Genomic DNA, 26261 nt, shown 5'->3' with positions numbered 1-26261 from the left:
CCTGTGTCCATTCAGAGATGGAGCCCCGGTTTGACCCCACCCCTCTCACTCCTGATTGGCTTCCGCTGTTGTCAAAGTCAGTTAGCCAATGGTGCCACTGCTGTATCTCAGCCAATCAGGAGGAGAGTTCTGGACAGCCGAGGAACCTGTGGACATCACTGGGGAGAGATGGGGCTCGGGTAAGTATTTGGGGGTGCTGGGGAAGCTGCTGCACATAGAAGGTTTTTTATCTTAATGCATCCATTAAGATAAAAAAAAAACTTCTGACTTTATAACCACTTTAAAGGTCAGCACCCTCAGTGAGGGATCCATAAACTACCTCCTTTCGCCAGCGAGATGTTACACAACAGTTATTGGGGGCAGTTCTGGAATCCTCTCACTTTGAAAGATCTCTTCATACACCCAGCAACCTGCAAGCCTTCCATCATTGTTTTCCCTCAGAAGTCCCTTGTTGTCAGCTTGTGCCTCTCTGCCTGTACGTAATTTATCTTAGACAGCGCCATTCCACTAATCAGTCATGTTCTTGTTTTAAACTTTACCATAAATAGCATAAAATCTACCTTCAACCACCAATGTGGTGTGGTCTGCTCTCATTTCTGGGTGTCCCTTCATAAGCCCCAACCATAACAATAATCCTCAATATAAAAGGAGGTGTAAGATCGTCCAACAATGTAGAGAGGAGGTTGACAACCCTGTTCCTCAGTTTAGGTGGACATATGTTTAACTTATCCTGTTTCCCGAAAATAAGACCTAGCGTGATTGTCGGTGATGGCTGCAATATTAGCCCTACCCCCCAAATAAGCCCTACCCTGTTTCCCTGAAAATAAGCCCTACCCTGAAAATAAGACCTACAAGGACTTTAACTAGGGCTTATTTGGGGGGTAGGGCTTATATTAGCCATCACCGACAATCGCGCTAGGTCTTATTTTCAGGGAAACAGGGTAGCAACTGTCAGAAACCATGAAATCAGGCCGAGACAGAAGTACAGTTAAATCACACTTGTTTATTAATGAAAGTAAAAAGAACAAACGTAGTCAAAACATAGCCAAAGTTCAGTAACCGAAACGAAAAGTCAGCCAGGCCAGAAATCAGGGATCAATGTAGTGGAACAGTAGGCAGGATCTGGAGCCAGAAGGAATGTCAGCAAAACAAGTCTTGAACAGGAACGCAGGAAATTCTGTGATGTTAACCAAGGCGAAGGCAGAGATCCACTGGGCTGAACGGCTTAAGTAGGCAGGACTGGCGAGCAGGATATCATCAACAGCTGGGTAACTGTGGAGAGATAGGAGCTGGCAATTAGCCGACAGCTGAGCGGCCAGCTCTGACAGCAACGCTACTAAGACCCGGTCTGGTGTATTACCGAGTATGGTCTAGTAGGGTAGGTTGAATACCACACAATTTTAACAACTTTGAGTGAAGAAAGTAGGTAAGAAAAGAATAGAAGAGTAAAGGGGGGGGGGAATGTAAGCAGTCCTGGGGTCACCTAGCATTAAGCTTTGTTGGATGGTGATGGTATTGATTAGAAATGATATAGTGATCATGGATCAAGTAATGATCTGCCACAATTAGGCAGGAGGAAGTGGTAGATCCACAGTTGCCATATTTTTGTATATATGAGTTGCCTATCTCCTAGTGTGGTTTCAATCTTAGCGTGTATTATTAATTTAGTAACTCTGCAAGCAAAAGCTTTTAAAAATACAAACGCTAGAGGGAAACTGCTTCCTACACATGTGCAAATAACTACTGGGGGCAGCCGAACTATTAACCCCTTACACCCCCATCCTAACAATGTACAATCCATACCCTTCAGGTAATTCTCCGCTATCCGTCTACAGAGATACTCCAATAGATCACATGACCAAACCAATGAGGATGGAGGAGGACCGAAGTCACATGACTGAGAAGATACTAAACCTCACCCTGGAGATCATCTACCTGCTGACCGGAGAGGTGAGAAGGATTTTGTGAGGTTGTACAACATCAATCTTTTCTCTATTAATAAAACACAGACCTGGCTGGAGGGTGAGGAGGATTCTGGGAATGTGACATATTGTTTTTTTTTCTTGAATAGAGTTTTCCTCCAGTGAAATTTGGAGATCATATGACCATCACAGTGCCTCCACCTCACTCCCTGACACCTGAGATAAACAGCAATAAGAAGATTCTAGAAGTCACCAAGAAGATGATGGAGCTGCTGACAGGAGAGGTGAGCGGTGCTGGGAATTCTGGGACATTATCCAGTAACAGACAAGGGATGTGTCTGGATGGTGACTGTATCATTGTGTGTGTCAGGTTCCTATAAGGTGTCAGGATGTCACTGTCTATTTCTCCATGGAGGAGTGGGAGTATTTAGAAGGACACAAGGATCTCTACAAGGACGTCATGATGGAGAATCAGCCGCCCCTCACATCTCCGGGTAAGAGGAGACTCTGTGGGTCCTAGTAGATGACAGGCTCAGTAATAGCATGCAATGCCAAGCTGTAGCAAGCAAGGCCAGTAGAAAATTAGCATGCGTTGAAAAGGATAATTTACTCCAGAGATAAAGCTATAATTCTACTACTTTAGAGACATAATGCACACAAACATCCACACAGGATGGACTGGTGTCTTTATTCAACCTTACCAACTATGTAAAGAAAAGAGCAGTATGGAGGGTTCAACTAGATCCCCCATCATCTGATAAATACAGTATATAGCACCCTCTTAGATAGGGGTTAGGATTAGGTAAATTTAGTTCTGGCTCACTGTATCCAGTGAAGCTGCTGTTATTGTTGTCAGGCAAATTTAGTTGTGCTCACTGTAATCAGTGGAGCTGTGTGATTAGTTAGGTCTGTTCAGTGTTTCACTTGCTGCTGGTTTGTTTGCCCTCTCTTTTTTATTCAGAGAACTGTGGCTCTCTCTGGAACATAAGTGTGGAGCAAAGCAAACAGGCACCATGAATATTTATACAGCCTTGGCCAATCTCAGGCAGGGTGGCCCTGAAGGCTGCTGGGAGTCTGTATAAACACTCTGATACACAGAGCATCCAGGTCTTTTCCTTCAAGAGAGGGGGGCTGGTTGCCCTCTTAGGAAACCCTGCCATGTGGTTGCTGTTTGTGAGGCCTCAGCTGGGCTGCCTGAGGGCCTGCATTGCTAAAGTTACAGAAAGCTGACATCTGGTATCAGAGGATAAAGATGTTGCATGGATGTTGGAAGGAGGCAACCAACTTTCCAAGGATATTTGTCAGTACAGACTGATATGAGAGATCTTAGAGACTTTTGGGCTGCTGCCACCGCTTTGGTGCTAGAGAGTCAACTGTGTATTTGTGTCAAGGGGCATCGGCCAGTGTCCGGAAGAGATCAGTCTATCTGATTCTTTGTGAAGGGACTCTGCTCTGATTTCTTAAAGAAAGGTGGCTTCAAAGCCAAGTCCACGGAAGTTTGCTGTCCTCATCTTGTACATAGCTCTTTTTTGGAGTATCTCACTCAATTCCCCAACCCTATCTAAGTTACCCTAAAAATAAAAACGCCAAAAAGAACAACCCTGGTCTTGTCATTGAGCCAAAGAGTGACAGTGATCCTGTGCCTGGCTGCAGGGCATTTAATGGGAAAAAGAACCCAGGGCATATTTCCAGCAGCCCCTACTGGGGTACCACTAAAAACACATAGAAACAATGTATTCAGTCAGTGTGTGTATTTCTTACAGATGGATCCAGTAATTGGAACCCACCAGAGAGATGCCGCCATCTTCTGTATTCCCGGGATTCCACGCATGAAGGTCACACCATCCCTCACCATCATCAGGTAGATGAGGAACGATCACTACTCGTGTCATTAGTATCTGTACATTATCTGCATTGTTACAATTGATGTTATTTTTATTATATATTCAGAGTGCAAACCTGAAAGATTCTAAAGTTGAGGTTAAAGAGGAGGATGATGAGGGTGGGGTGATGGAGAACTCAGAGTCACACAAAGGACACAATGATCTGTACCAGGACACCATGGTGGAGCCATCGAGCAACAGAAATCCACCAGAGAGAAGTCCCCGTCCTCTGTATTCCTGGGATTCCACACAGGAAAATCACACCATCCCTCACCATCATCAGGTAGATGATTGACAATTATTGGTAGTTATGATTTATATACAGCATGTTTGTTATAATAAATGTATATTGTATATTCAGAGTGAAAACCTCAGTGATGGTAATATTGTTGTTAAAGAAGAGTATAAAGAGGAGAATGGGGAGTATGGAGTGATGGAGGAACATTCCGAAGGACACAAGGATCTCTACATGGATATTATCATGAACCTACCAGAGAGATGTCCCTGTCCTCTGTATCCCCGGGATTCCACACATGAAGGTCACACCATCCCTCACCATCATCAGGTAGATGAGGAACAAACACTGATAGTAGCATTAGGATCTGTACATTATCTGCATTGTTACAATTGATGTCATTTTTATTATATATTCAGAGTGGAAACCTGAGAGATTCTAAAGTTGAGGTTAAAGCAGAAGAAGAAGAGACGTATGTGAGCGATGATCAGCAGTCTATGGAGGAGGATGGAATAATGGGGACATTTATAGAGGAGGACACTCCTACAGAGATCAGCACAGGTGGGTCATCAACACTAAATACATTCCTCCACCCATACTGCTCACTGATTGGTCCAGAGTAGGGTGGGGACTGGACGATATCAGCCTGTAATACCCTGGTCACTTTCCTGAGCTGTGTTCCCCGTCCTGTATTCCTGTATTTCTCCTGGATAATCTTCCTTCTCTGTGCTGCAGACACAATTTATGTATCTAGACTGGATTTATGGAGATTCTGGGGTTCAGCGAGCAGCAAAATGTAGATTTTCACCTTAGGTGTTACTCCACCTAATCACCTAAGAAAATGTGGATTTTATTTAAACTCGTTTAAAAAATGCTCAACCTAGGCACCTGGGGCATGTGCATTGGGTATTCTTCTTTATGCCTGGGTCTAGTAAGATCTCTGACAGAACAATTTTCCCAGGTTTACTTGCTGTGTTATTTGCTGGCTGCGCCGGGTGGTGGGATATACAGCATGTCGGGTGTCTTTTTGAAATTTTATTGCGGTAGTTGAATAGGTGAGAGCAATGAGAGTGCAGGATACTCTAAAACACAAGCAGGTTGAGAAGGATAGATTCTCAAGCATAGTCCCTCAATTGCAGCCTTAAGTATTGCTGGAGTTGGAGGTGACAGCCAGTCCATCTGCAATGCTGTATTTGTAACAGCTCTTAAGTAACACAGTCTGCCTCCCAGGACAGAGGTCCCAAGACTGGGAGAGCTCTGAACAGCCCTCTCAAACATTTACCTTCACCCCAGCCACCTTCTGGGATCCCCCTCCCAGGGATTGGCTAAGTCCAGGTAAGTATTCTTAATCCAGTGGCTGGCACTTCTACTCTATTTCTTTAAGTTTCTTTCAGAGGCAGGCAGGTGCAATTAACCACCAGGCTTAGGGAGACCTGACCAGACATAGAAAATAGATTGTTGCTCCGCTGAGTACAGCAGAGCCAAAACTAAATGTATCCAGCTTAGGGCAGGTCAATACATGTACATTGCATACTCTAAAAACGATATAGTCCTAACTATAGTGTCTTGTACAATAAGCTGTATGTTACATACTCCTGACCCCTGCACTACAAACTCTGTTGTATATTACATACTCCTGATACTATATAGTCTTAATTGTTGTATCTTATACAATATGTTGTACATTATGTAGCACCCTCTAGTATGTGCTAAAAGTAGAGTAGGCACATTTTAGTTTAGTTCATGGCTAAGCCTGAGCTATGGAATCTGGGTCAGGGTTCAGTGGAGTTTAGGGCTGGGTGACTCATCCTGGCAGCTCTCTGTTGCCTCCCCCTGGTCTAGAAAGTTGGAGAATCTTCTGGAATTAGTGGGAGGAGGTAAGGAGGAGCTGCCTTGAATATTTATGGAGCCTTAGCCAATCCTCAGAGGTAGGCGGGCAGGTGGCTGAGACCACTCTATAAATAGACATGGGCTTTGCCAGCAGGGGCAGTGGGGTTAAAGATGGAGATTCAGTGTTGAGGAGGCTGTCAGTGGCTCTCAGGGGTGCCCCCTAGTCTGGACGGATGTCCTGCCTTGGGTCGGGGCTCAGGTGCTGGAAGGATCCTGCTACAACACACAGGAGGAATCTTTCCTGGAGGCATGGGAGCAAGAGAGAACAGAATGAGTAGTCAACACTGCTGGGGACGAACAAGGGGGGAGACTGCCACGTGTAGCCAGTTCTCCCTGAAGAAAGTGGTGGGCTTAGGTCGTCATCCTTCTCTGAGAGATCTTGTGAGAGTCACCCAGGTGAGCTGGTGAAGAGTCAGTTGGGGGGACTGGTATGAAGTGTTAGCCTGGTGGGCTAGTGAAAGGGACAGCTGCAGCCAGGTGGGGTGGCAGTGCCTGAAGAGGTGGTGCTGGGATCAGTGGCCACAGAGGAAGCTGTTTTATTGCAATTGTGCTACACAAAAAGGGGCTACGAGTTCCTGCCTGTAAAGGGCCATCACTAATTTGACTGGGAGCCTGTCAGATACATCGGCATGATTCAGCTGGAGCAGGCAAGCGTGTGCAGGAGGAAAGTGAGGGAGACTGTATGTACCTGTATATAGGAAGATGTCCCTGAAGTTTGCTGAAGTCAAGTGGGCATCCCATAACCTCCCATCCCTCTCCAAGTTATTAACCCCCCCCCCTAATAAATAACAAAAACAAAGCTACGGGCTGTTCTCGGACTTTGGGTTCTACATTTACATAGTCCTGACTTTTGCTCTCTGCCTTCTATCCACTGCTATATGTAAATATAGTATGTATTCTCTTTTATTACCCCCATTTCCTATCAGCTGGACATTTTATATTTGATGATTTGATTGGAGCACAGACTTTGGATGAGCGATTTTTGGGGTGGAGGAACTTGACTGGCCTGCACAGAGTCCTGACCTCAACCCAATAGAACACCTTTGGGATGAATTAGAATGGAGACTGCAAGTCAGGCCTTCTCGTCCAACATCAGTGTCTGACCTTACAAATGCGCTTGTGGAAGAATGGTCAAACATACTCCCAAACCTTGTGGACAGCCTTCCCAGAAGAGTTTAAGCTGTTATAGCTGCAAAGGGTGGGCCAACTCAGTATTGAACCCTATGGACTAAGACTGGAAAGCCATTAAAGTTCAAGTGCGTGTAAAGGCAGGCGTCCCAATACTTTTGGTAATATAGTGTACATAGTTCGTCTGGTTGAAAAAATACATGAGTCCATCTAGTTCAACCAATAGAAGGGAAAAAAAATCATACAATCCTGTATACATGATGTTATACCCACAGTTGACCTATAAATGTTAGTATCTAGTTATATTCTGTACATTTAGGAAAGAATCCAGGCCTATTTTAAAACAATCAACTGAGCTGTCCAGAACCAGCTCTTGAGGGAGTCTATTCTACATTATTATTAAGCAGAAGGTGATAATGAGGGAGGAGTCAGTAACCCAATGATGGTGGTCTTCAGGATCAGTCCAGTCTTCATCTTGGTTGTTCTCCCCCCATCCTCACTCTCTGACCTCTGGTGGGGCTCAGCCCCGCTGTTATTCATGACTAAATTATGGACTAAATAAGGAAGTGCAGGACTTCTTGTGTTGGGAAGATGGCAATGAGTGATAGAGGGGGTGGGGACACTCGTCCTATAATCCCCTCATCACTGTCACTCCTATAAAAGACAGTTCTCATTGTTTCCTCACTCTCTGACTAAGGTCCATGAATAAAGAAATGGTAGGAGATCAGAGGACCCATTTACTAGTTACCTTGAGGGGGGATTGTAAGATCCTCAGAGACAAAGCTGCCTGATGTGGGCGGAGTCCTGGTTTAGGGGAACCAATCTGCTCATGTCTAGTAATAATATTTTTATCTCTATTTTAGTACATGAACGGGAGATGAGGAAAACCTCAGATGATTGTCTCACTTTGTCTCCAGACTGTAAAGTAGAAGATGAGGACATCACACAGTATAGTCCAGGAGAAAACCCGACTACCTCAAATGTCCATCCGGCACCACACAGTGTAGATGGACCATCATATTCCTCTTATCCTGAGGAACCTCAGACTGTGAGGGACGGTGCCGTCCTTCCAACAGAAGTGAGAAGTGAGAAGCCTTATTCGTGTCCTGAGTGCGGGAAATGTTTTTCACAGAAGTCCCATCTTTACAGACATCAGAGATTGCAAGCGGAGGAGAAGCAATTTTCCTGTCTTGAGTGCGGGAAATATTTTACAGATAAATCAAAGCTTGTTACACATGAAAGGTCTCACACGGGGGAGAAACCATATTCCTGTCCTGAGTGTGGGAAATGTTTTTCACAGAAGACCAATCTTTACAGACACGAGAGGTCTCACATAGGGGAAAAGCCGTATTCTTGTCCTGAGTGCGGAAAATGTTTTTCAGGCAAGTCCTATTTTTACAAACATCAGAGATTGCACACAGGTGAGAAGCCGTATCCCTGTCCTGAGTGCGGGAAATGTTTTATACAAAAATCAGATCTTGTCACACATCAGCGGTCTCACACGGGTGAAAAGCCGTATTGCTGTTCTTATTGTGGGAAATGTTTTTCAGCTACATACAGTCTTTACAGACATCAGAGATTGCACACAGGGGAGAAGCCCCATTCCTGTTCGGAGTGCGGGAAATGTTTTGTGCAAAAATCAGATCTTGTCACACATCAGAGGACTCACACTGGGGAAAAGCCGTATGCCTGTTCTGAGTGCGGGAAATGTTTTTCAGATAAGTTCTGTTTTTGCAGACATCAGAGATCTCACATTGAGAAGAAGCCGTATTCCTGTTCTAAGTGCGGGAAATGTTTTTCACAGAAGTTCGACCTTTACAGGCATCAGAGTTTGCACACGGGGGAGAAGCCGTATCCCTGTACTGAGTGTGGAAAACGTTTTGAACAAAACTCAGAGCTTGTCTCACATCAGAGGTCGCACACCGGTGAAAGCCATATTCCTGTCCTGAGCGTGGGAAATGTTATTCAGGGAATTTCAATCTTACAGACGTCAGAGATCGCAAATGGGGGACAAGCTACTTTTTTAGTTCTGAGTGCGGGAAATGTTTTTCATTGAAGTCCTGTCTTCCTGTAAATCGAGGATACCACACAACCCTCGAGGTGTATTAGTGCCTTGAGTGCGGGAAATGTCTTCTATATGAATATTGCTGGACATCACAGCTCTCATGTGGGGAAGAAGCACACCCTGATATACACCTCAGATATACTCCATGGCTGATCTTCATCATGTAAGAAACAGTTGATAAGGAGATCAGAGATCACCAAAGACATGGATGTGGGCGGAGTCCTGGTTTAGGGTAACCAATCTGCTCATGTCTAGTTATAATCTATTTTAGTACATGGATGGGATGAAGTCTTCTACAATGTTGGCCATTGATAGCAGTAAAAAAATAAAAACGGAGTCACTACCTTCAATTGGCTGAGTAAATGTCGTTGTCACATACCTGGTCTGAGGCCGATTTGACGAGAGGGCTTCCCTTGTGGCTAAGTGCCAAGCACCCTTGAAGGTGGGAACAGGGAGTGTTAGACTCAAAGAAGCATGGGTGCCATTTAGGTAGACCCACTGGAAGCGGTTTGCACCGCAGAGGAACTGGATATCTGTCAGCGGGTCTATCGGGGCAGATGGCAGGGCCTCCTTAGCCTCAGGTTTGTAGCTGAACCAGGGCAGCGACCACAGGCAAGGTGAAGGTGGCACCCGAGGAATAGGCAGGAGAAGGCTGGTAGGACAGAACTGAAGAGGCGAAGTCAGGATGAGAGCCGAGGTCATACACAGGAAGGCGGGCCAGGGAGTATGCAGAAGGGTAGTTAGGAGCAAGCCAGGGTCATACATGGTAGAGCAAGAGAAACAGAGTCCTTAGAGCAAGCTAGGGTCAAAACCAGGGATCAGGCAGCAGAGAAGTCCAGAGGCAAACCGCGTCGCAACCATGGGTAATCCAAGAAGCACAGGAGCAAGGAGTACTGGTAGCTGAAGATCACCCAGCAAAGTCTAAGTGCAGCCACTGACCTTATATAGGACGCTTGGTGCCAGTTCTGGCAGTAGGTGTGCGTGAATGTGTGCGTGTGTGAACAGTGCGCCTTTCTGCGCAAACGAGCATGGCCATGTAAAGTATTGGTAACCATGCCAGGTCTTTTCTTCAGCACTTGCACATCTTTTATTCTTCTGAGTCCTTTTTCAGAACTTGCTCATTTTTTTTCAGCAACCTGACACGTACCTGGTTGTAGAGTCTGACGTTAAGAGGAAAGGCTTCTCCTACAGCTTCAGCTTAGGGACCACTGGTAGAGAGATGGTGGCCGCAAGAGCGCGGTGAGGTACAAGTGCCCGTAAGGTGTCCAGCAGACTGCGCAGATAGGTAGACCAGGACAGCAGATGGCAACAGGTGCAGCAGGCCCAAGACTGGCAGATGTTTGGTTGGCTGGTGACTGGCCACTGGTGCAGAGCAGAGACCGGGTAAGTAGTGTGCTTGTCTGGAGACCTTGTACGGAGAGGATGTGAGGTTAAGCAAACCGGGTCAGATCAGGCACAGACAGGAAAATGGTCAGGGCACAGCCTGAGGTCAGAATCAGCAGAACAGGTGACTGAACGGAAGGTAAGGCAGGGTCCAGAGACAAGCCGAGGTCAGAGCAGGTAGTTTCAAGCGTAGTCCAGAGAAGCCACGTCAATCACAGAAGTCAAGCACAGGATACACAGGAAATGCTATATATCAGACAGCAACTGACCGGTGCAGTTGCTCAATTTACATTTGGCACTAGCATTAGCAGCAGGTGCGCGAGCCTGGGCATGTGCATGCACGCACATATGCACACACCTGCGCACAGCTATACGAGCACCCGCAGGTCTGGGTATCTATATGCACCTCGGAACTCCATTTGCAGAACTTTCCTGACAGTTGTGGCGTAAACAATCACAAAAAACCTAGAGGTCTAATTTTCCAAAAAAAATAAAAGTTAAACGAATATGATCAGAATTCACTCAGCCATAACAAATGTTGGTCATTTTTAATTTCATACAGTGATTTCCTTTTTGACCATTGGCTCCATCTGCGGCCAAAATATATTATTGCTCTATTTTTCCTGATGGCGGTATTTCAGGAAAAATACCCCGTTATGGCCACTAGATTTACATGCTTGTGACATTCAACAAATTTTTTTTTCGTTAAAAACAAAAATAATTAAACCGATGTGAGCAGCATTTGCCCAGCTGTGACAAATGTTGGTCGTTTTTAATTCCAGTCATTTCCTTTTGACCATTGGCTCCATCTGTGGCCAAAATGGGGTACAGGCACACCCCGCTTTACGGACACTCACTTTGCGTACACTCGCGAGTACGGACATACCCGTGAGTGTACGTAACGTGTCTCACAAGTACAGATAATGGCGTCGGGGGTGCAGGCCCGCACCCGCGTGTCACCACGCCCGCATGTCCTAACAAGCAGGGAGCACACTGCCAGGCACCGATCGGCTCTGCTCAGGGCAGGCACCAGCACCCCTCGAGTCACCCCCCCATTCCCTTCTTTGCACAGAGCCCTCTGGTGCAAACTTCTGCTGGACAAACTTCCAGCACACTTGTGCAGCCTATGAGAGCCGGCTTTCACGGAACAACGGAGGACACCACAGGCTTGTCTCCCAGCCCTGCCCCGTCACGGTACATGCACGTCCACAGAGTGAATTACTGTGCACATTTTTTTTATGAATAGACCCCTAAATGTCAAGCAATGTTTATTTAAAGATGGGGAAGTATGTAACAGATAAATGAATAGACCTCCCAGCAATGTTATTACCAGGCTGCAGCTAGGGGGAGCTCTAATGTTAGGAGTGTGACCAACAGGAGTGTGGTTCCATCTAGCTGACACTAACTTTTTCACTGCCAGAGACATGTTTGCACTTTTTTGCACACATGCTAAAAAGCACATTTTGGGCCTGAGGATTAGTTAAAACCCCCAAATATATATTTTCTGATGGCAGAGTTCCTGGAGAATACAATGGTGGTAATGGTTAAGGTGTTCCTCGTACACAAATGTCACCTTAGTATCCGGGTTTCTTTTCTACTTTCCCCCATTTTCTATGGTGTGATCTTTTCTACAATACATTGTTATAATAATGTAACACGTTGTGTATTGTATTGTACACAAATTAATAATGACTCTGCCTCCACATTCCAGACAAGTCATTTTCCTGACCAATCGGATTTCTTCCTTTACTTTTTCCTGATTTTATGACTGAAATCTTGCTAAAATTAAAAATATAATAAAACATCTATTGAACAAATATATTTATTGTGTGTGCAGGTGCAATGACTACAGACTTCTGTATCCAAAAATGGCTCATAGGCAACACAATATACAGCCCATCATTCAGAGTGCAGTGGTCAGGGGTATATCATATACAGTCCACCATACATAGTGCAGTGGTCAGGAGTATATCATATACAGCTCACCATACAGAGTGCAGTGCTCAGGAGTATATCATATACAGTCCACCATACATAGTTCAGTGGTCAGGAGTGTATCATATACAGCTCACCATACGGAGTGCAGTGGTCAGGAGTGTATCATATACACTCCACCATACATAGTGCAGTGGTCAGGAGTATATCATATACAGCTCACCATACAGAGTGCAGTGGTCAGGAGTATATCATATACAGTCCACCATACAGAGTGCAGTGGTCAGGAGTATATCATATACAGTCCACCATACAGAGTGCAGTGGTCAGGAGTATATCATATACAGTCCACCATACAGAGTGCAGTGGTCAGGAGTGTATTATATACAGTCCACCATATATAGTGCAGTGGTCAGGAGTATATCATATACAGCTCACCATACAGAGTGCAGTGGTCAGGAGTGTATTATATACAGTCCACCATATATAGTGCAGTGGTTAGGAGTATCATATACAGCCTAACTTACAGAATGCAGTGGTCAGGAGTATATCATATGCAGCCCAGAGTACATAGTGCAGTTATAGCTCCCAACTGTCCCTGATTTGGAGCAATGTCCCTTATTCCTCCTCATTTGTCCCTCATTTTGGTCTGATCTATATAGATGTTTATAAAATGCACTTTTTGTCTATCAAAAAGTGTTTCCCAGAGCTAAACCTTTCATCTGATTTCTAAATGGCTGCATTTGTAAATTCCAAAAGCCAATATAAAGGAATAGCAGTGGTAAAAAAAGCACTTGTGGGTTTAACCAATCTTGTTTTTTTGTACAATTCTCCTTTAAGGGGGCGTGGCAAGGGGTGTGTCCTATGCCTGCATACTTTTGCAGATTGGTGTCCCTCATTCCCATTTCAAAAAGTTGGGAGGTATGAGTGCAGTGGTCAGGAGTATATCATATACAGCCCGCCATACATAGTGCAGTGGTCAGGAGTGTATCATATACAGCTCACCATACATAGTGCAGTGGTCAGGAGTATACCATATACAGCTCACCATACATAGTGCAGTGGTCAGGAGTATATCATATACAGCCCGCCATACATAGTGCAGTGGTCAGGAGTGTATCATATACAGCTCACCATACATAGTGCAGTGGTCAGGAGTGTATCATATACAGCTCACCATACATAGTGCAGTGGTTAGGAGTGTATCATATACAGCTCACCATACATAGTGCAGTGGTTAGGAGTGCCATATACAGCCTAAGCTACAGAGTGCAATGGTCAGGAACATGTCATATACAGCCCAACATACAGAGTTCAGTTAGGGTCACCACCTGTCCAGGATTTACCCGGACAGTCCGGGTTTTGAATCGTGTGTCCAGGTTTCAGTCCATCTGAAACCTGGACACATTATTCAGGATGGGCTGTGGCTCAAAAAGTAACTGAGATAATCACACACAAATCTGTTGCCGTACGGGAGCTGCAGGTGGATGTCTGGGGGCAGATTTGGCATCACTGAAGAGTGGGGTGATGATGTCAGCCAGAGCAATTTGGCCACACCCACCGTTCGCCGTATTACTTCTCTCCTTGGGACACCCAAACATGTCCCAGGTCTTTCATAATCCTATAATGTTTACTGCAAAAAAAAAATTGCCCTCTGCCGCTAAAGAGTTAGGGTTTGGCTTGCAGAAAAGGTGGCAACCCTAATCCCAGGCTCTTGATTGGATAGATTAGTAGCAGCGCAGCCATTGGCTCCCGCTGCTGTCAATCAAATCCAATGACGCGGGGGGCGGGGCCGAGTCCAGGATTTGGCGGCTATGGACGCAAATGCTGGACTTGGGAGCAGGCCCGCAAGGTAATCCCCCGGGAGAGCGCTTCTCCTAGCGGGTTAACTAATGTGGGGAGGAGCAGCGAGAGCCGCTGGGGGACCCCAGAAGAGGATGTTCGGGGCCACTCTGTGCAAAACGAGCTGCACAGTGGAGGTAAGTATCATATGTTTGTTATTTAAAAAAAAAAAACAAACCCTTACAGTCACTTTAAGGACAACACTTTAACAGAAAGTACAAAACCTCCCAAAAATATCTTGTATTTCTGCAAATCCCAGGCTGTTTCCTGTGATAGTGGAGCTCCAGCTGCAGAGATTCACAATAAAGGTCAGTAAACAAAAAAAAAAAAAAAAGTGGAGTGGAGGCCACGTGCTTCCTGTCCTCAGTTAAGCTCAACTCTGCAGCCAGACCCCCTTGGACATAGACAGGAAGTGATGTCAGGTACAGACAGGAAGTGATGTCATGTACAGACAGGAAGTGATGTCAGGTACAGACAGGAAGTTCTGGGTGAGAGGTGAGTCGGGAGGAAGTAGAGAGAAGACGTTGCTGGAAGTGGCAGCAGAGGAGGTAATAAGATCTTATTTTCTATTTACACCCAGTAACCCCCCGTCATGTCCGTCCTCTTCCTCCATAGTCACTGTGATGTCTTTTATCTCCAGCAGATGATGATACACACATATATAGTGTGGAAACCTAGATTAACCCCTTCAGGGGCAGAACATTTCCCCACTTATGGGGCCGGAACATTCTCCTCATTTTGGAGATGTATCACCTTTCCCACCAATCACCTTCTCTCCTCACCTCATCAGTAACAGTTTATACCACTTTTATTAGTGGTGAGGGATGGGGGATTTATTTAAGACTAGCTAGGACCAAGATCTGTCATCTCCTCTAGTCACTCCCATCCCCCTCCACAGTTACAACACAGTGAGGGAACACATTTAACCCCTTGATCGCCCCCCCCTAGTGTTACACAGTAATCAGTGCATTTTTATAGCACTGATCGCTGTATAAATGCCAATGGTCCTAAAAATGTGTCAAAAGTGTACGCCGCAATGTCGCAGTCCCGATAAAAATCGCAGATCACCGCCATTACTAGTAAAAAAAAATTAATAAAAATGCCATAAATCTATCCCCTATTTTGTAGACGCTATAAGTTTTGCGCAAACCAATCAATATACGCTTATTGCGACTTTTATTACCAAAAATATGTAGAAGAATACATATCGCCCTAAACTGAGGAAGAAAATAGCTTTTTTTTAGAAAAATTGGGGATATTTATTGTAGCAAAAAGTACTAAATATTGTGGGGTTTTTTTCAAAATTGTCGCTCTTTTTTTTCTTTATAGCGCAAAAAATAAAAACCGCAGAGGCGATCAAATACCACCAAAAGAAAGCACAATTTGTGGGAAAAATTTTGGTTAGGTACAGTGACGCACGACCGCGCAATTGTCAGTTAAAGTGACGCAGCGCCAAATCGCAAAAAATGGCCTAGTCAATAAGCAGGCAAATCCGGGGCTGAAGTGGTTAAATAACAAACATGTTATACTTACCTCCTCTGTGCAAGGGTTTTGCACAGAGCGGCTCCGATCTTCCTTTTCTGGGGTCCCCCCCGGTGGCGCTCCTGGCTCCTACTCCTCATGGAGTGCCCCCCACGGAAAGCCAATTTCCATGAGGGCACCCGTGCGGGCACGCTCCCGAGTCCGGCTGCTGCATCCATTGACACAGACAGCAGGACTCGGCCCCCAGATCCCTTGTCACTGGATTTGATTGACAGCAGCGGGAGACAATGGCTCAGACTGCTATCAATCTGTCCAATGAGGGCCAAAGACAGCGGCTGGAGTTGCTGTGCCCGTCCCCGGGTTAGGGGGGCTCTGGGGGGCTGTTGCAACACAAAAGGTTTTTCACCTTCATGCATAAAATGCATGAAGGTGAAAAACCTTGAGGGTTTACAACCCCTGTAATGCATTATCTCATGTGTTCTGCTAAAGAGAAAAGTTTTTGTATGTTGGTTATAAGTGGTTGATAATTAGACTTGTATGAGGGGCTCTGTGCATTGAAGTCATGTGAGTACATTAGTAGGTTTTATTTTTTGGGTAAGAAAAAGCCCCTATCGGGGAATGTATGGGACTTTCTGGGTGCTATTCATATACTCATCAACAGTAGTAATTAAAAAAGTATTTTATTTTTACACATTCACATGAAAGAAAGAAGGTATACAATGATACATTTCTTCCATAAAAAATTACCACACTTTTGTTCTACATGTTTCGCCTTAAGGCTTCCTCAGGAACATGCGTGGATATTCTTATCTAATGAATACGAAGATTATAGATACATGTTTTAATACTCTTAGAACAAAACATTTTCAAAAGATTTTTTTCAAGTCTTACTAAACAACATATGGCTTCACAGAGCTACACATTCAAAGGTTTCCGCAATTATCCAGGTACAGCCATATGTTGTTTAGTAAGACTTGGAAAAAATCTTTTGAAAATGTTTTGTTCTAAGAGTATTAAAACATGTATCTATAATCTTTGTATATTTATTCATTTGATAAGAATATCCAGGCATGTTCCTGAGGAAGCCGTAAGGCGAAACATGTAGAACAAAAGTGTGGTATTTTTTTATGGAAGAAATGTATCATTGTATAACTTCTTTCTTTCATGTGATGTGTAAAAATAAAATACTTTTTTAATTACTACTCTTGATGAGTATATGAATAGCACCCAGAAAGTCCCATACAGTCCCCGATAGGGGCTTTTTCTTCCTCTTCATTCATCATAAAGGGACGTTGGTGTTGACTAACTAATTTTGTGAATTGATCACTTTAAACTCTATTCCTTTTTGTTTTTTGGGTGTTTCATCTTTTCTATGTCCCCTAGACCTAAGCTAGCAACCAACACTTGCAGTGAGGGCACATTCCCACTGCAAAGGATAATTTTAAGTTTCCCAAAGTTGGACTTTATGAAAGAAATTAACCTAACAATATATCGCAAGGTGACCATTACAGACATACAGTACAGTAGCTGGCATGTGAGATGAACAGTGCCAGACAGAACAGAGCAACGTCTGTCACCAAACTTCAGATATACACAGAAGTTGCGTTGTTTAACTATTAGAGCACAGAAACGCTTGTCTAATAATCTCTTTATGGTCTGAGTGAAATACATCAGCTATCACATCAATAGCTCCTGCATGGATGGCCATGTTGTCCAATTCTGTGTCTACTTCCTGGAAACTCCCTGTTATAAGATATCTAAGTCCTCCAATCAGGGATTCTGTCTATAGCTAACTATCCCTGATATTACAGCTTTTTTTTATGTGAATATCATTTTATTTTTACAAGTACCGGTACTTTATTGTGCTTTTTTCTTGTTCATCATTTTTAATAACGGATTTTGTACAGTATGTTCTCATAAGAAACAGACAAAACAGCAAGGAAAAAGGTAATATTTCAAAGGCATAATATGTTTCAAATGTGGACATTCCAGACAACAGTATACAATAAAACATTGGATTGCGAGCATAATTAGTTCCAGAAACATGCTTGTAATCCAAAGCACTTGTATATCAAAGCGAATTTCCCCATAAGAAATCATGGAAACTCAAATGATTTGTTCCACAACCATTGATTCATAAGTCCTTCAGTTTATAGTCCATATAAAAAGATTATAGCAATGTGACCAGGTTGTGTAACCATAAAATGTCCATCCACAAGGGGAGTAGAAGTAAAATCCAGCAGGAGCTACAGGGTAGAAAAGAGAAGAGAGGCGCCTCTAATGCCGCGTACACACGGTCGGACTTTTCGTCTACAAAAGTCCGACAGCCTGTCCGACAGACTTCCGGCGGACTTCCGGCGGACTTTCGGCGGACTTGCAGCAGACTTTCTAACGAACGGACTTGCCTACACACGACCACACAAAAGTCAGACGGATTCGTACGTGATGACGTACACCGGACTAAAATAAGGAAGTTCATAGCCAGTAGCCAATAGCTGCCCTAGCATGGGTTTTTGTCCGTCGGACTAGCACACAGACGAGCGGATTTCGGGGTCCGTCGTAGTTACGACGTAAAGATTTGAAGCATGTTTCAAATCTAAAGTCCGTCGGATTTGAGACTGAAAAAGTCTGCTGAAAGTCCGGAGAAGCCCACACACGATCGGATTACCAGCCAGCTTTAGTCCGTCGGCGTCCGTTGGACTTTTGTAGACGAAAAGTCCGACCGTGTGTACGCGGCATAAGTGTAGCAATATGTTTCTAAATGTTGTACCTTCATTAAATGTAACCATATTGCTACACTTAGAGGCGCCTCTCTTCTCTTTTCTACTCAGTTGTGACATGACACTGCTCTTATATCAAGACATCACTTGTATATCAAGTCAAAATTAATCAAAAATTTTTGCTTGTCTTGCAAAAGGCTCTCAAACCGAGGTTTTACTGTACGTTTATCTTAGCAACCCTATTAAGACCCGGTCTTCTTGACAGTCTGGTGTATTACCAAGAAGGGTCTAGTAGGGTAGGTTGAATATCACATTATTTTAACAACTCGGAGTGAAGAAAATAGACAAGACAAGAATAGGAGAGTAAGGAGGGGGGAGAGTATGTAGGGAGGCCACCGAGCATTAAGCTTTGTTGGGTGGGGATTGTATTGTTTACAAATAAAACAGTAATCAAGGATCAAGTAATGACCTGTCAAAGTTAGGCAGGAGGAAGTGTGGGAGATCCACGGTTGCCATATTTGTGTGTATATACACTATATATGTCTCTATATATATATCTCTATATATATTGTTCTGTCCACCAGATGTGTATGCGCTGACTATTTGTACCTGTGTTGTTAAAATTTACATGCAAAATGTGTAATTTTCTTAAGACAATCATATGTGGTGTGCAGGCTCCATCTAGCGTTCCCTTTTGGTATTGCTGCAGTTCTGTTTAATTGTTTATTGTATGTATAATTAAGGAAGTTGTCAGCAAGCAGGGAATTCTGGGTAGAATCTTAACAGGAAGTGAAACAGTCACCATTCTTTGAGAAGACATTCAGGAAACAACACATGTATTTCTCAATCTATTGTCATCACCCCTTAGAGAACTTTAAAAGTAAGTTTTTATTATCTCATCTTGTACTGTATATCGTTGTTTATGCAATGTATGCTGTATTGTACACAATATTGTACTTATTGAAGTCTATTTCTGTTATTTGTAGATTCACCTGGCTTGTTCTAATAAAACTGAGATCAAAGAAATATGGTATCTGAAGTTATTGGGATAAGAAGGTTTAGCTAGCTGTCCCAGAGACAGAACATATATATGTGTGTGTGTGTCTCCTATCTTGTAGCGTGGATTTAATCTTTAGTGTGTATTATAGCTTTGGTAACTCTGCAAGCAAAAGCATTTAAAAATACAAACATGAGACAGCAGCTCCCTACACATGTGCCGACTCCTACTGGGGGCAACACACCTGTTATTGCCTTAAATTGCTATTCTAATATTGTACAACCAATACAGTCCAGATAATTCTCTGTCTACAGAAAACCTGTATAGATCACATGACCACACCAGTGAGGATGGAGGAGGACCAGAGTCACATGACTGAGAGGATACTAAACCTCACCCTGGAGATCATCTACCTGCTGATCGGAAAGGTGAGGAGGATTCTGGGAGGTCACATGACATCACTCTTATCTCTATTATTAAAACACAGACCTGACCGGAGAGGTGAGGAGGATTCTGGGATTCTAACATGATATTCCTATTGGTTTTCCAATACAGAGGTTTTCGATTCTGAAGTCTGCAGATCATATGACCATCACAGTGCCTCCATGTGACTCCCTAAAACCTGAGAGACACAACAAGCAGAAGATTCTAGAAGTCACCAAGAAGATGATGGAGCTGCTGACAGGAGAGGTGAGCGGTGCTGGGAATTCTGGGACATTATCCAGTAACAGACAAGGGATGTGTCTGGATGGTGACTGTATCATTGTGTGTGTCAGGTTCCTATAAGGTGTCAGGATGTCACTGTATATTTCTCCATACAGGAGTGGGAGTATTTAGAAGGACACAAGGATCTCTACAAGGACGTCATGATGGACAATCAGCCGCACCTCACATCACCGGGTAAGAGGAGACTTCATTGTAAAGAAGAGAGCAGTATGGAGGGTCCATCTAGATCCCCCATTATCTGATAAACACATAGAAACAATGTATTCAGTCAGTGTGTGTGTTTCCTACAGATGGATCCAGTAATGGGAACCCACCAGAGAGATGTCCCCGTCCTCTGTATTCCCGGGATTCCACAGAGGAAGATCACACCATCCCTCACCATTATCAGGTAGATGAGGAACAATCACTGATACTATCATTAGGATCTGTACATTATATACATTGTTACAATTCATGTCATTTTTATCATATATTAAGAGTGTAAACTTGAGGGATTCTAAAGTTGATATTAAAGAAGAGATAAAACAGGAGGATGATGAGGATGGGGTGATGATGGAGTCAAAGTCTCTAAAGGTATACAAAGATCTGTACCAGGACACCATGGTGGAGTCATCCAGCTGCAGAAACCCACCAGAGAGATGTCCCCGTCCTCTGTATTCCCGGGATTCCACACAGGAAGGTCACACCATCCCTCACCATCATCAGGTAGATGAGGAACAATCACTGATAGTATCATTAGGATCTGTACATTATCTGCATTGTTATTATTGATGTAATTTTTATTATATATTCAGAGTGGAAATCTGAGAGAATGTAAAGTTGAGATTAAAGCAGAAGAAGAAGAGAGATATGTGAGGGGTGATCAGCAGTCTATGGAGGAGGATGGAATAACGGGGACATTTATAGAGGAGGACACTCCTACAGAGATCAGCACAGGTGGGTCATTAACACTAAAAACATTCCTTCAACAATACTGCTCACTGATTGGTCCAGTGTGGGACAAGGACTGGGTGATATCAGCCTGTAATACCCTGGTCACTTTCCTGAGCTGTGTTCCCTGTCCTGTATTCCTGTATTTCTCTTCTCTGTGCTGCAAACACAATTTATGTATCTAGACTGGATTTATGGAGATTCTGCGTTTCAGCTAACAGCAAAATGTTGACTTTCACCATAGGCGTTACTCAACCTAGGCGCCTGGGCCTTGGGTCTTCTTCTCCATGCCCGGGTCTAGCAAGATCTCTGATAGAACAATTCTCCCAGGGTTACTTGCTGTGTTGTCTGCTGGCTGTGCCGGGTGGAGGGATATGTCTGTATAGTCTCAGACCCAAGTCACTGAGTGCAGTCTCAGGAGATGTGAGGCAGCGGCGTGGGCCCTCTGCAGCTGCACCAGATTCTGAGTGCTCCAGTTTTAGTAAATCACTCCCTAGACTACCGAAGGGTTACTGAATACCAATATTATTGGTCCTGACCATTACACTATATAATTTATATTGCACACAATGTAGTCTTAAGCCTTGCACTTTTTACTATATGTTGTTTGTAGTGCTCACCCCCTGAGAGGGCGCAGGAAAAAAAAAGGGGTCTCCCTTCCCTGTTCAGAGGCTGCCAGCCCAGGTACCAGGGTAGTGTCCTCTGGCAAATGTCTTTAAGTCCAGGTTCTATCAATCCCTCATCCAAGCACATGCTGAGGCCTGACAGCCACAGCTCTTGAGTAACACAGGCAGACTCCTAGGACAGAGGCCCCAGAACTGAACAGCCCCCCCAAACATTTATCTTCTCCCCAGCCACCTTCTGGGACCCCCCTCCCAGGGATTGGCAAAGGTGAGATAAATATTCATAACCCAGTGGCTGACCCATCTACTCTGTTTCTGGATGCTCCGACCCCTGCACTATATATTCTATGTTGTACACTACATATTTTGATACTATATAGTCCTATCTGTTGTATCTTATACAATATGTTGTACATTACATAGTCCTGACTCCTGCCCTCTACCCACTGCTATATATAAACATAATATGTATTCTCTTTTGTTACACCCATTTTCTACCAGCTGGACATTTTTATATCTGATGATTTGATTGGAGCACAGACTTTTATATGTTGATAATAATGTGATAATATCCTCAAACTTTGGCACCTTAAACAGTAAGTGATAATGAGGGAGGAGTCAATAACCCAATGATGGTGGTCTTCAGGATGAGTCCAGTCTTCATCTTGGTTGTTCTCCCCCTATCTTCACTCTCTGACCTCTGGTGGGGCTCAGCCCCACTGTTATTCATGACTAAATCATGGACTAAATAAGGAAGTGCAGTACTTCTTGTGTTGGGAAGATGGCAATGAGTGATAGAGGGGGTGGGGACACTTGTCCTATAAGCCCCTCACCACTGTCACTCCTATAAAAGACAGTTCTCGTTTCCTCACTCTTAGAATAAGGTCCATGAATAAAGAAATGAACTATTAGGAGATCAGAGGACCAATTTACTAGTTACCCTGAGGGTGGAATTGGAAGATCTTCAGATACAAAGCTGCATGATGTGGGCGGAATCCTGGTTTAGGGGAACCAATCTGCTCATGTCTAGTAATAATCTTTTTATTCCTATTTTAGTAGATGGACGGGAGATGAGGAAAACCTCAGAGGATTGTCTCACTTTGTCTCCAGACTGTAAAGTAGAAGATGAGGACATCACACAGTATAGTCCAGGAGAAAACCCGGCTACCTCAAATGTCCATCCGGCACCACACAGTGTAGATGGACCATCGTATTCCTCTTATCCTGAGGAACCTCAGACTGTGAGGGATGGTGCCGACCTTCCTATAGATAAGAAGTTTCCCTGTACTGAGTGTGGGAAGTCTTTCAAATTTAAATCCTGGCTTATCGTGCATACAAGAACTCACACAGGAGAGAAGCCACATTCCTGCTCTGAGTGCCGGAAATGCTTTTCATTGAAGTCCCATCTTAGAGAACATCAGAGATCTCACACTGGGGAAAAGCCATTTTCCTGTCTTGAGTGTGGGAAATGTTTTGTAAGTAAATCAAAGCTTGTTCTACATCAGAGATCTCACACGGGGGAGAAGCCGTATTCCTGTTCTGAGTGTGGCAAATGCTTTATACAAAAATGTGCACTTGTTCTACATCAGAGATCTCACACAGGGGAGAAGCCGTATTCCTGTCCTGAGTGTGGAAAATGTTTTTCAGATAAGTCCAGTCTTAATCATCATCATCAGAGATTGCACACAGGTGAGAAACGTTATTCCTGTAATGAGTGCGGGAAATGTTTTATTGAGAAGGCCAGTCTTTACACACATCAGAGATCTCACACAGGGGAGAAGCCGTATTCCTGTCCTGAGTGTGGAAAATGTTTTTCAGATAAGTCCAGTCTTAATCATCATCATCAGAGATTGCACACAGGTGAGAAACGTTATTCCTGTAATGAGTGCGGGAAATGTTTTATTGAGAAGGCCAGTCTTTACACACATCAGAGATTGCACACAGGTGAGAAGCCGTATTCATGTTCTTTTTGCGGGAAATGTTTTAAACATAATTCAGAACTTGTCTCACATCAAAGATCTCACACGGGGGGAAAAGCCGTATTCCTGTCCTGAGTGCGAGAAATGTTTTTCAACGAAGTCTAAGCTTTCCAAACATCAGAGATCTCACACAGGGGAGAAGCCACTTTCCTGTCCTGAGTGAAGGAAATGAATGTGTTTTGTGAGTTTTTTCCTTTTTATACATTATTAAAGATACCACTTGGATAATGTGCAAGGTTGGTGTGTCCTCTTTTCTTTGTTTTACAGTATTCTCCCCCAACCCCCAGAAGGCAGCAAAACATGTGCTTTCCTTTGAATCACCAAGAATCTGTGATACATCTATTAGCATTACACCGCCCTCGAGCGCAGGAGAATACTTTTGTACTGTCTGACTAGTACTGGGGTGATATGTCAGCCCCCCAAGAATTGGGGCCCATACAAGTCTCCCAGAGGCACTTGCGAATCCAGCATGGCTTTGACCAATTCAGGATCAGCTAGTATCCTCCCTTTTACTGCACAGCAAGGTGTTCAGGCGAACACAGAACATTTTTTTACAATTTTTTTTTTTTTTTTATTTATTTTTCATTTATTGATTTATTTCAGTTAATTGTGGACCAGACCAAGCTTTTTGCCCAGCAATACATTGCAAATAACCAAACTTCATATTATGTCCATCCATTTGAATGTAGATCTGTCTTAGTGGAGAAATTTGAATTATTTGCGGGCCTCGCACTTACAAAGAAATGAATTACACGCTTACTGGTCCACAAACCCCATTCATCACATGCCACTGTATTCAGCTGTTATGTCAAGGTCACACTATGACATGATCATACGCTTCCCCCATTTTAACAGCAATACAATCTGCCCTCCCAGAAATCAGCCTGGATAGGATAAGCTTTACAAAGTTCACTCACTTTTGCCCCCAGAAATTTGCTCAGTTGTATATCCCTGACAAGCAAATCTGTGTTGATGAGTCCATTGTCAATTTCACTGGTAAGCTGGTAAAAAGACAGTACATCCCCAGTAAAAGTGCCAGATATAGAGTGAAGCTATACAAGCTCTGTGAAAGGGCTACAGGGTACATATGCCTTCTGTGTATATGAAGGCAAAGATAGCCAGCTCCAGCCCACTGACTGCCCAATCTACTAGTGGAAACATTATCTGGTACCTTGCATTTCCACTATTTAAAAAAGGGGTTCCACCTCTACCTGGATGACTTTTACACAAGTCTGCCCTTTTCCACCACCTGTACCTCCAGAAAACCTTTGCCTGCTCTACAACTCGAAACAATCGGAAAGGCCTCCCACAAAGGCTAATGACCACAAGGCTACAAAAGGGGGAATCGGCGAGTTTGAGAAATGAAGACGTGTTGTCCCTGAAGTGGAGGAACAAGTGAGATGTACAGTATATGTCCTGTCCTCCATTCACACTGACACCTCGGTGGAAATCCATGGAAGACACTGTTGAGTACAAAAGCTCAAGTGCATTCATGATTATAATCGGTTCATGGGTGGCGTAGATTTCAACGATCAAATATTACAGCCCTATTAACCACTTGAGCCCCGGACCATTATGCTGCCTAAGGACCAGAGGTCTTTTTCCAATTTGGCACTGCATCGCTTTAACTGCTAATTGCGCGGTCATGCAATGCTGTACCCAAACGAAATTTGCGTCCTTTTCTTCCCACAAATAGAGCTTTCTTTTGATGGTATTTGATCACCTCTGCGGTTTTTATTTTTTGCGCTATAAACGGAAAAAGACCGAAAATTTTGAAAAAAAATGATATTTTCTACTTTTTGTTATAAAAAAAATCCAATAAACTAAATTTTAGTCATACATTTAGGCCAAAATGTATTCGGCCACATGTCTTTGGTAAAAAAAATGTCAATAAGCGTATATTTATTGGTTTACGCAAAAGTTATAGCGTCTACAAACTAGGGTACATTTTCTGTAATTTACACAGCTTTTAGTTTATGACTGCCTATGTCATTTCTTGAGGTGCTAAAATGACAGGGCAGTACAAAACCCCCCCAAGTGACCCCATTTTGGAAAGTAGACACCCCAAGGAAATTGCTGAGAGGCATGTTGAACCCATTGAATATTTATTTTTTTTGTCCCAAGTGATTGAATAATGACAAAAAAAAAAAAAAAATATTTACAAAAAGTTGTCACTAAATGATATATTGCTCACACAGGCCATGGGCCTATGTGGAATTGCACCCCAAAATACATTCAGCTGCTTCTCCTGAGTACGGGGATACCACATGTGTGGGACTTTTTGGGAGCCTAGCCGCGTACGGGGCCCCGAAAACCAATCACCGCCTTCAGGATTTCTAAGGGTGTAAATTTTTGATTTTACTCCTCACTACCTATCACAGTTTCGGAGGCCATGGAATGCCCAGGTGGCACAAAACCCCCCAAAATGACCCCATTTTGGAAAGTAGACACCCCAAGCTATTTGCTGAGAGGCATATTGAGTCCATGGAATATTTTATATTTTGACACAAGTTGTGGGAAA

The 26261-nt window shown here is 43.7% G+C and overlaps 2 protein-coding genes across 2 annotated transcripts in view; both read left to right on the top strand.

Moving 5' to 3' along the window:
* Positions 1–12255, top strand: part of LOC141121580 (uncharacterized) — a 49055-nt gene extending 36800 nt beyond the window's left edge. The window contains exons 11-18 of the mRNA XM_073611214.1: positions 1836–1950; positions 2072–2206; positions 2293–2416; positions 3686–3783; positions 3873–4088; positions 4167–4370; positions 4460–4601; positions 7922–12255. Coding sequence (XP_073467315.1) covers positions 1836–1950; positions 2072–2206; positions 2293–2416; positions 3686–3783; positions 3873–4088; positions 4167–4370; positions 4460–4601; positions 7922–9114 — 2227 coding nt within the window. The 3' untranslated portion in view covers positions 9115–12255. The remainder of the gene's footprint in view (positions 1–1835; positions 1951–2071; positions 2207–2292; positions 2417–3685; positions 3784–3872; positions 4089–4166; positions 4371–4459; positions 4602–7921) is intronic.
* Positions 12256–14112: 1857 nt separating this feature from the next.
* The window catches only part of LOC141121579 (uncharacterized), a 174657-nt gene continuing 162508 nt past the window's right edge, over positions 14113–26261 (top strand). The window contains exons 1-6 of the mRNA XM_073611213.1: positions 14113–14831; positions 19797–19910; positions 20038–20172; positions 20259–20382; positions 20499–20596; positions 20686–20913. Coding sequence (XP_073467314.1) covers positions 14727–14831; positions 19797–19910; positions 20038–20172; positions 20259–20382; positions 20499–20596; positions 20686–20913 — 804 coding nt within the window. The 5' untranslated portion in view covers positions 14113–14726. The remainder of the gene's footprint in view (positions 14832–19796; positions 19911–20037; positions 20173–20258; positions 20383–20498; positions 20597–20685; positions 20914–26261) is intronic.

The sequence above is a fragment of the Aquarana catesbeiana genome, unplaced genomic scaffold (genome assembly GCF_042186555.1).
Source record: "Aquarana catesbeiana isolate 2022-GZ unplaced genomic scaffold, ASM4218655v1 unanchor225, whole genome shotgun sequence".
NCBI lineage: Eukaryota > Metazoa > Chordata > Amphibia > Anura > Ranidae > Aquarana > Aquarana catesbeiana.
Note: the sequence above shows the minus strand (reverse complement) of the source record. Positions and strands in the feature narration are given on the sequence as shown.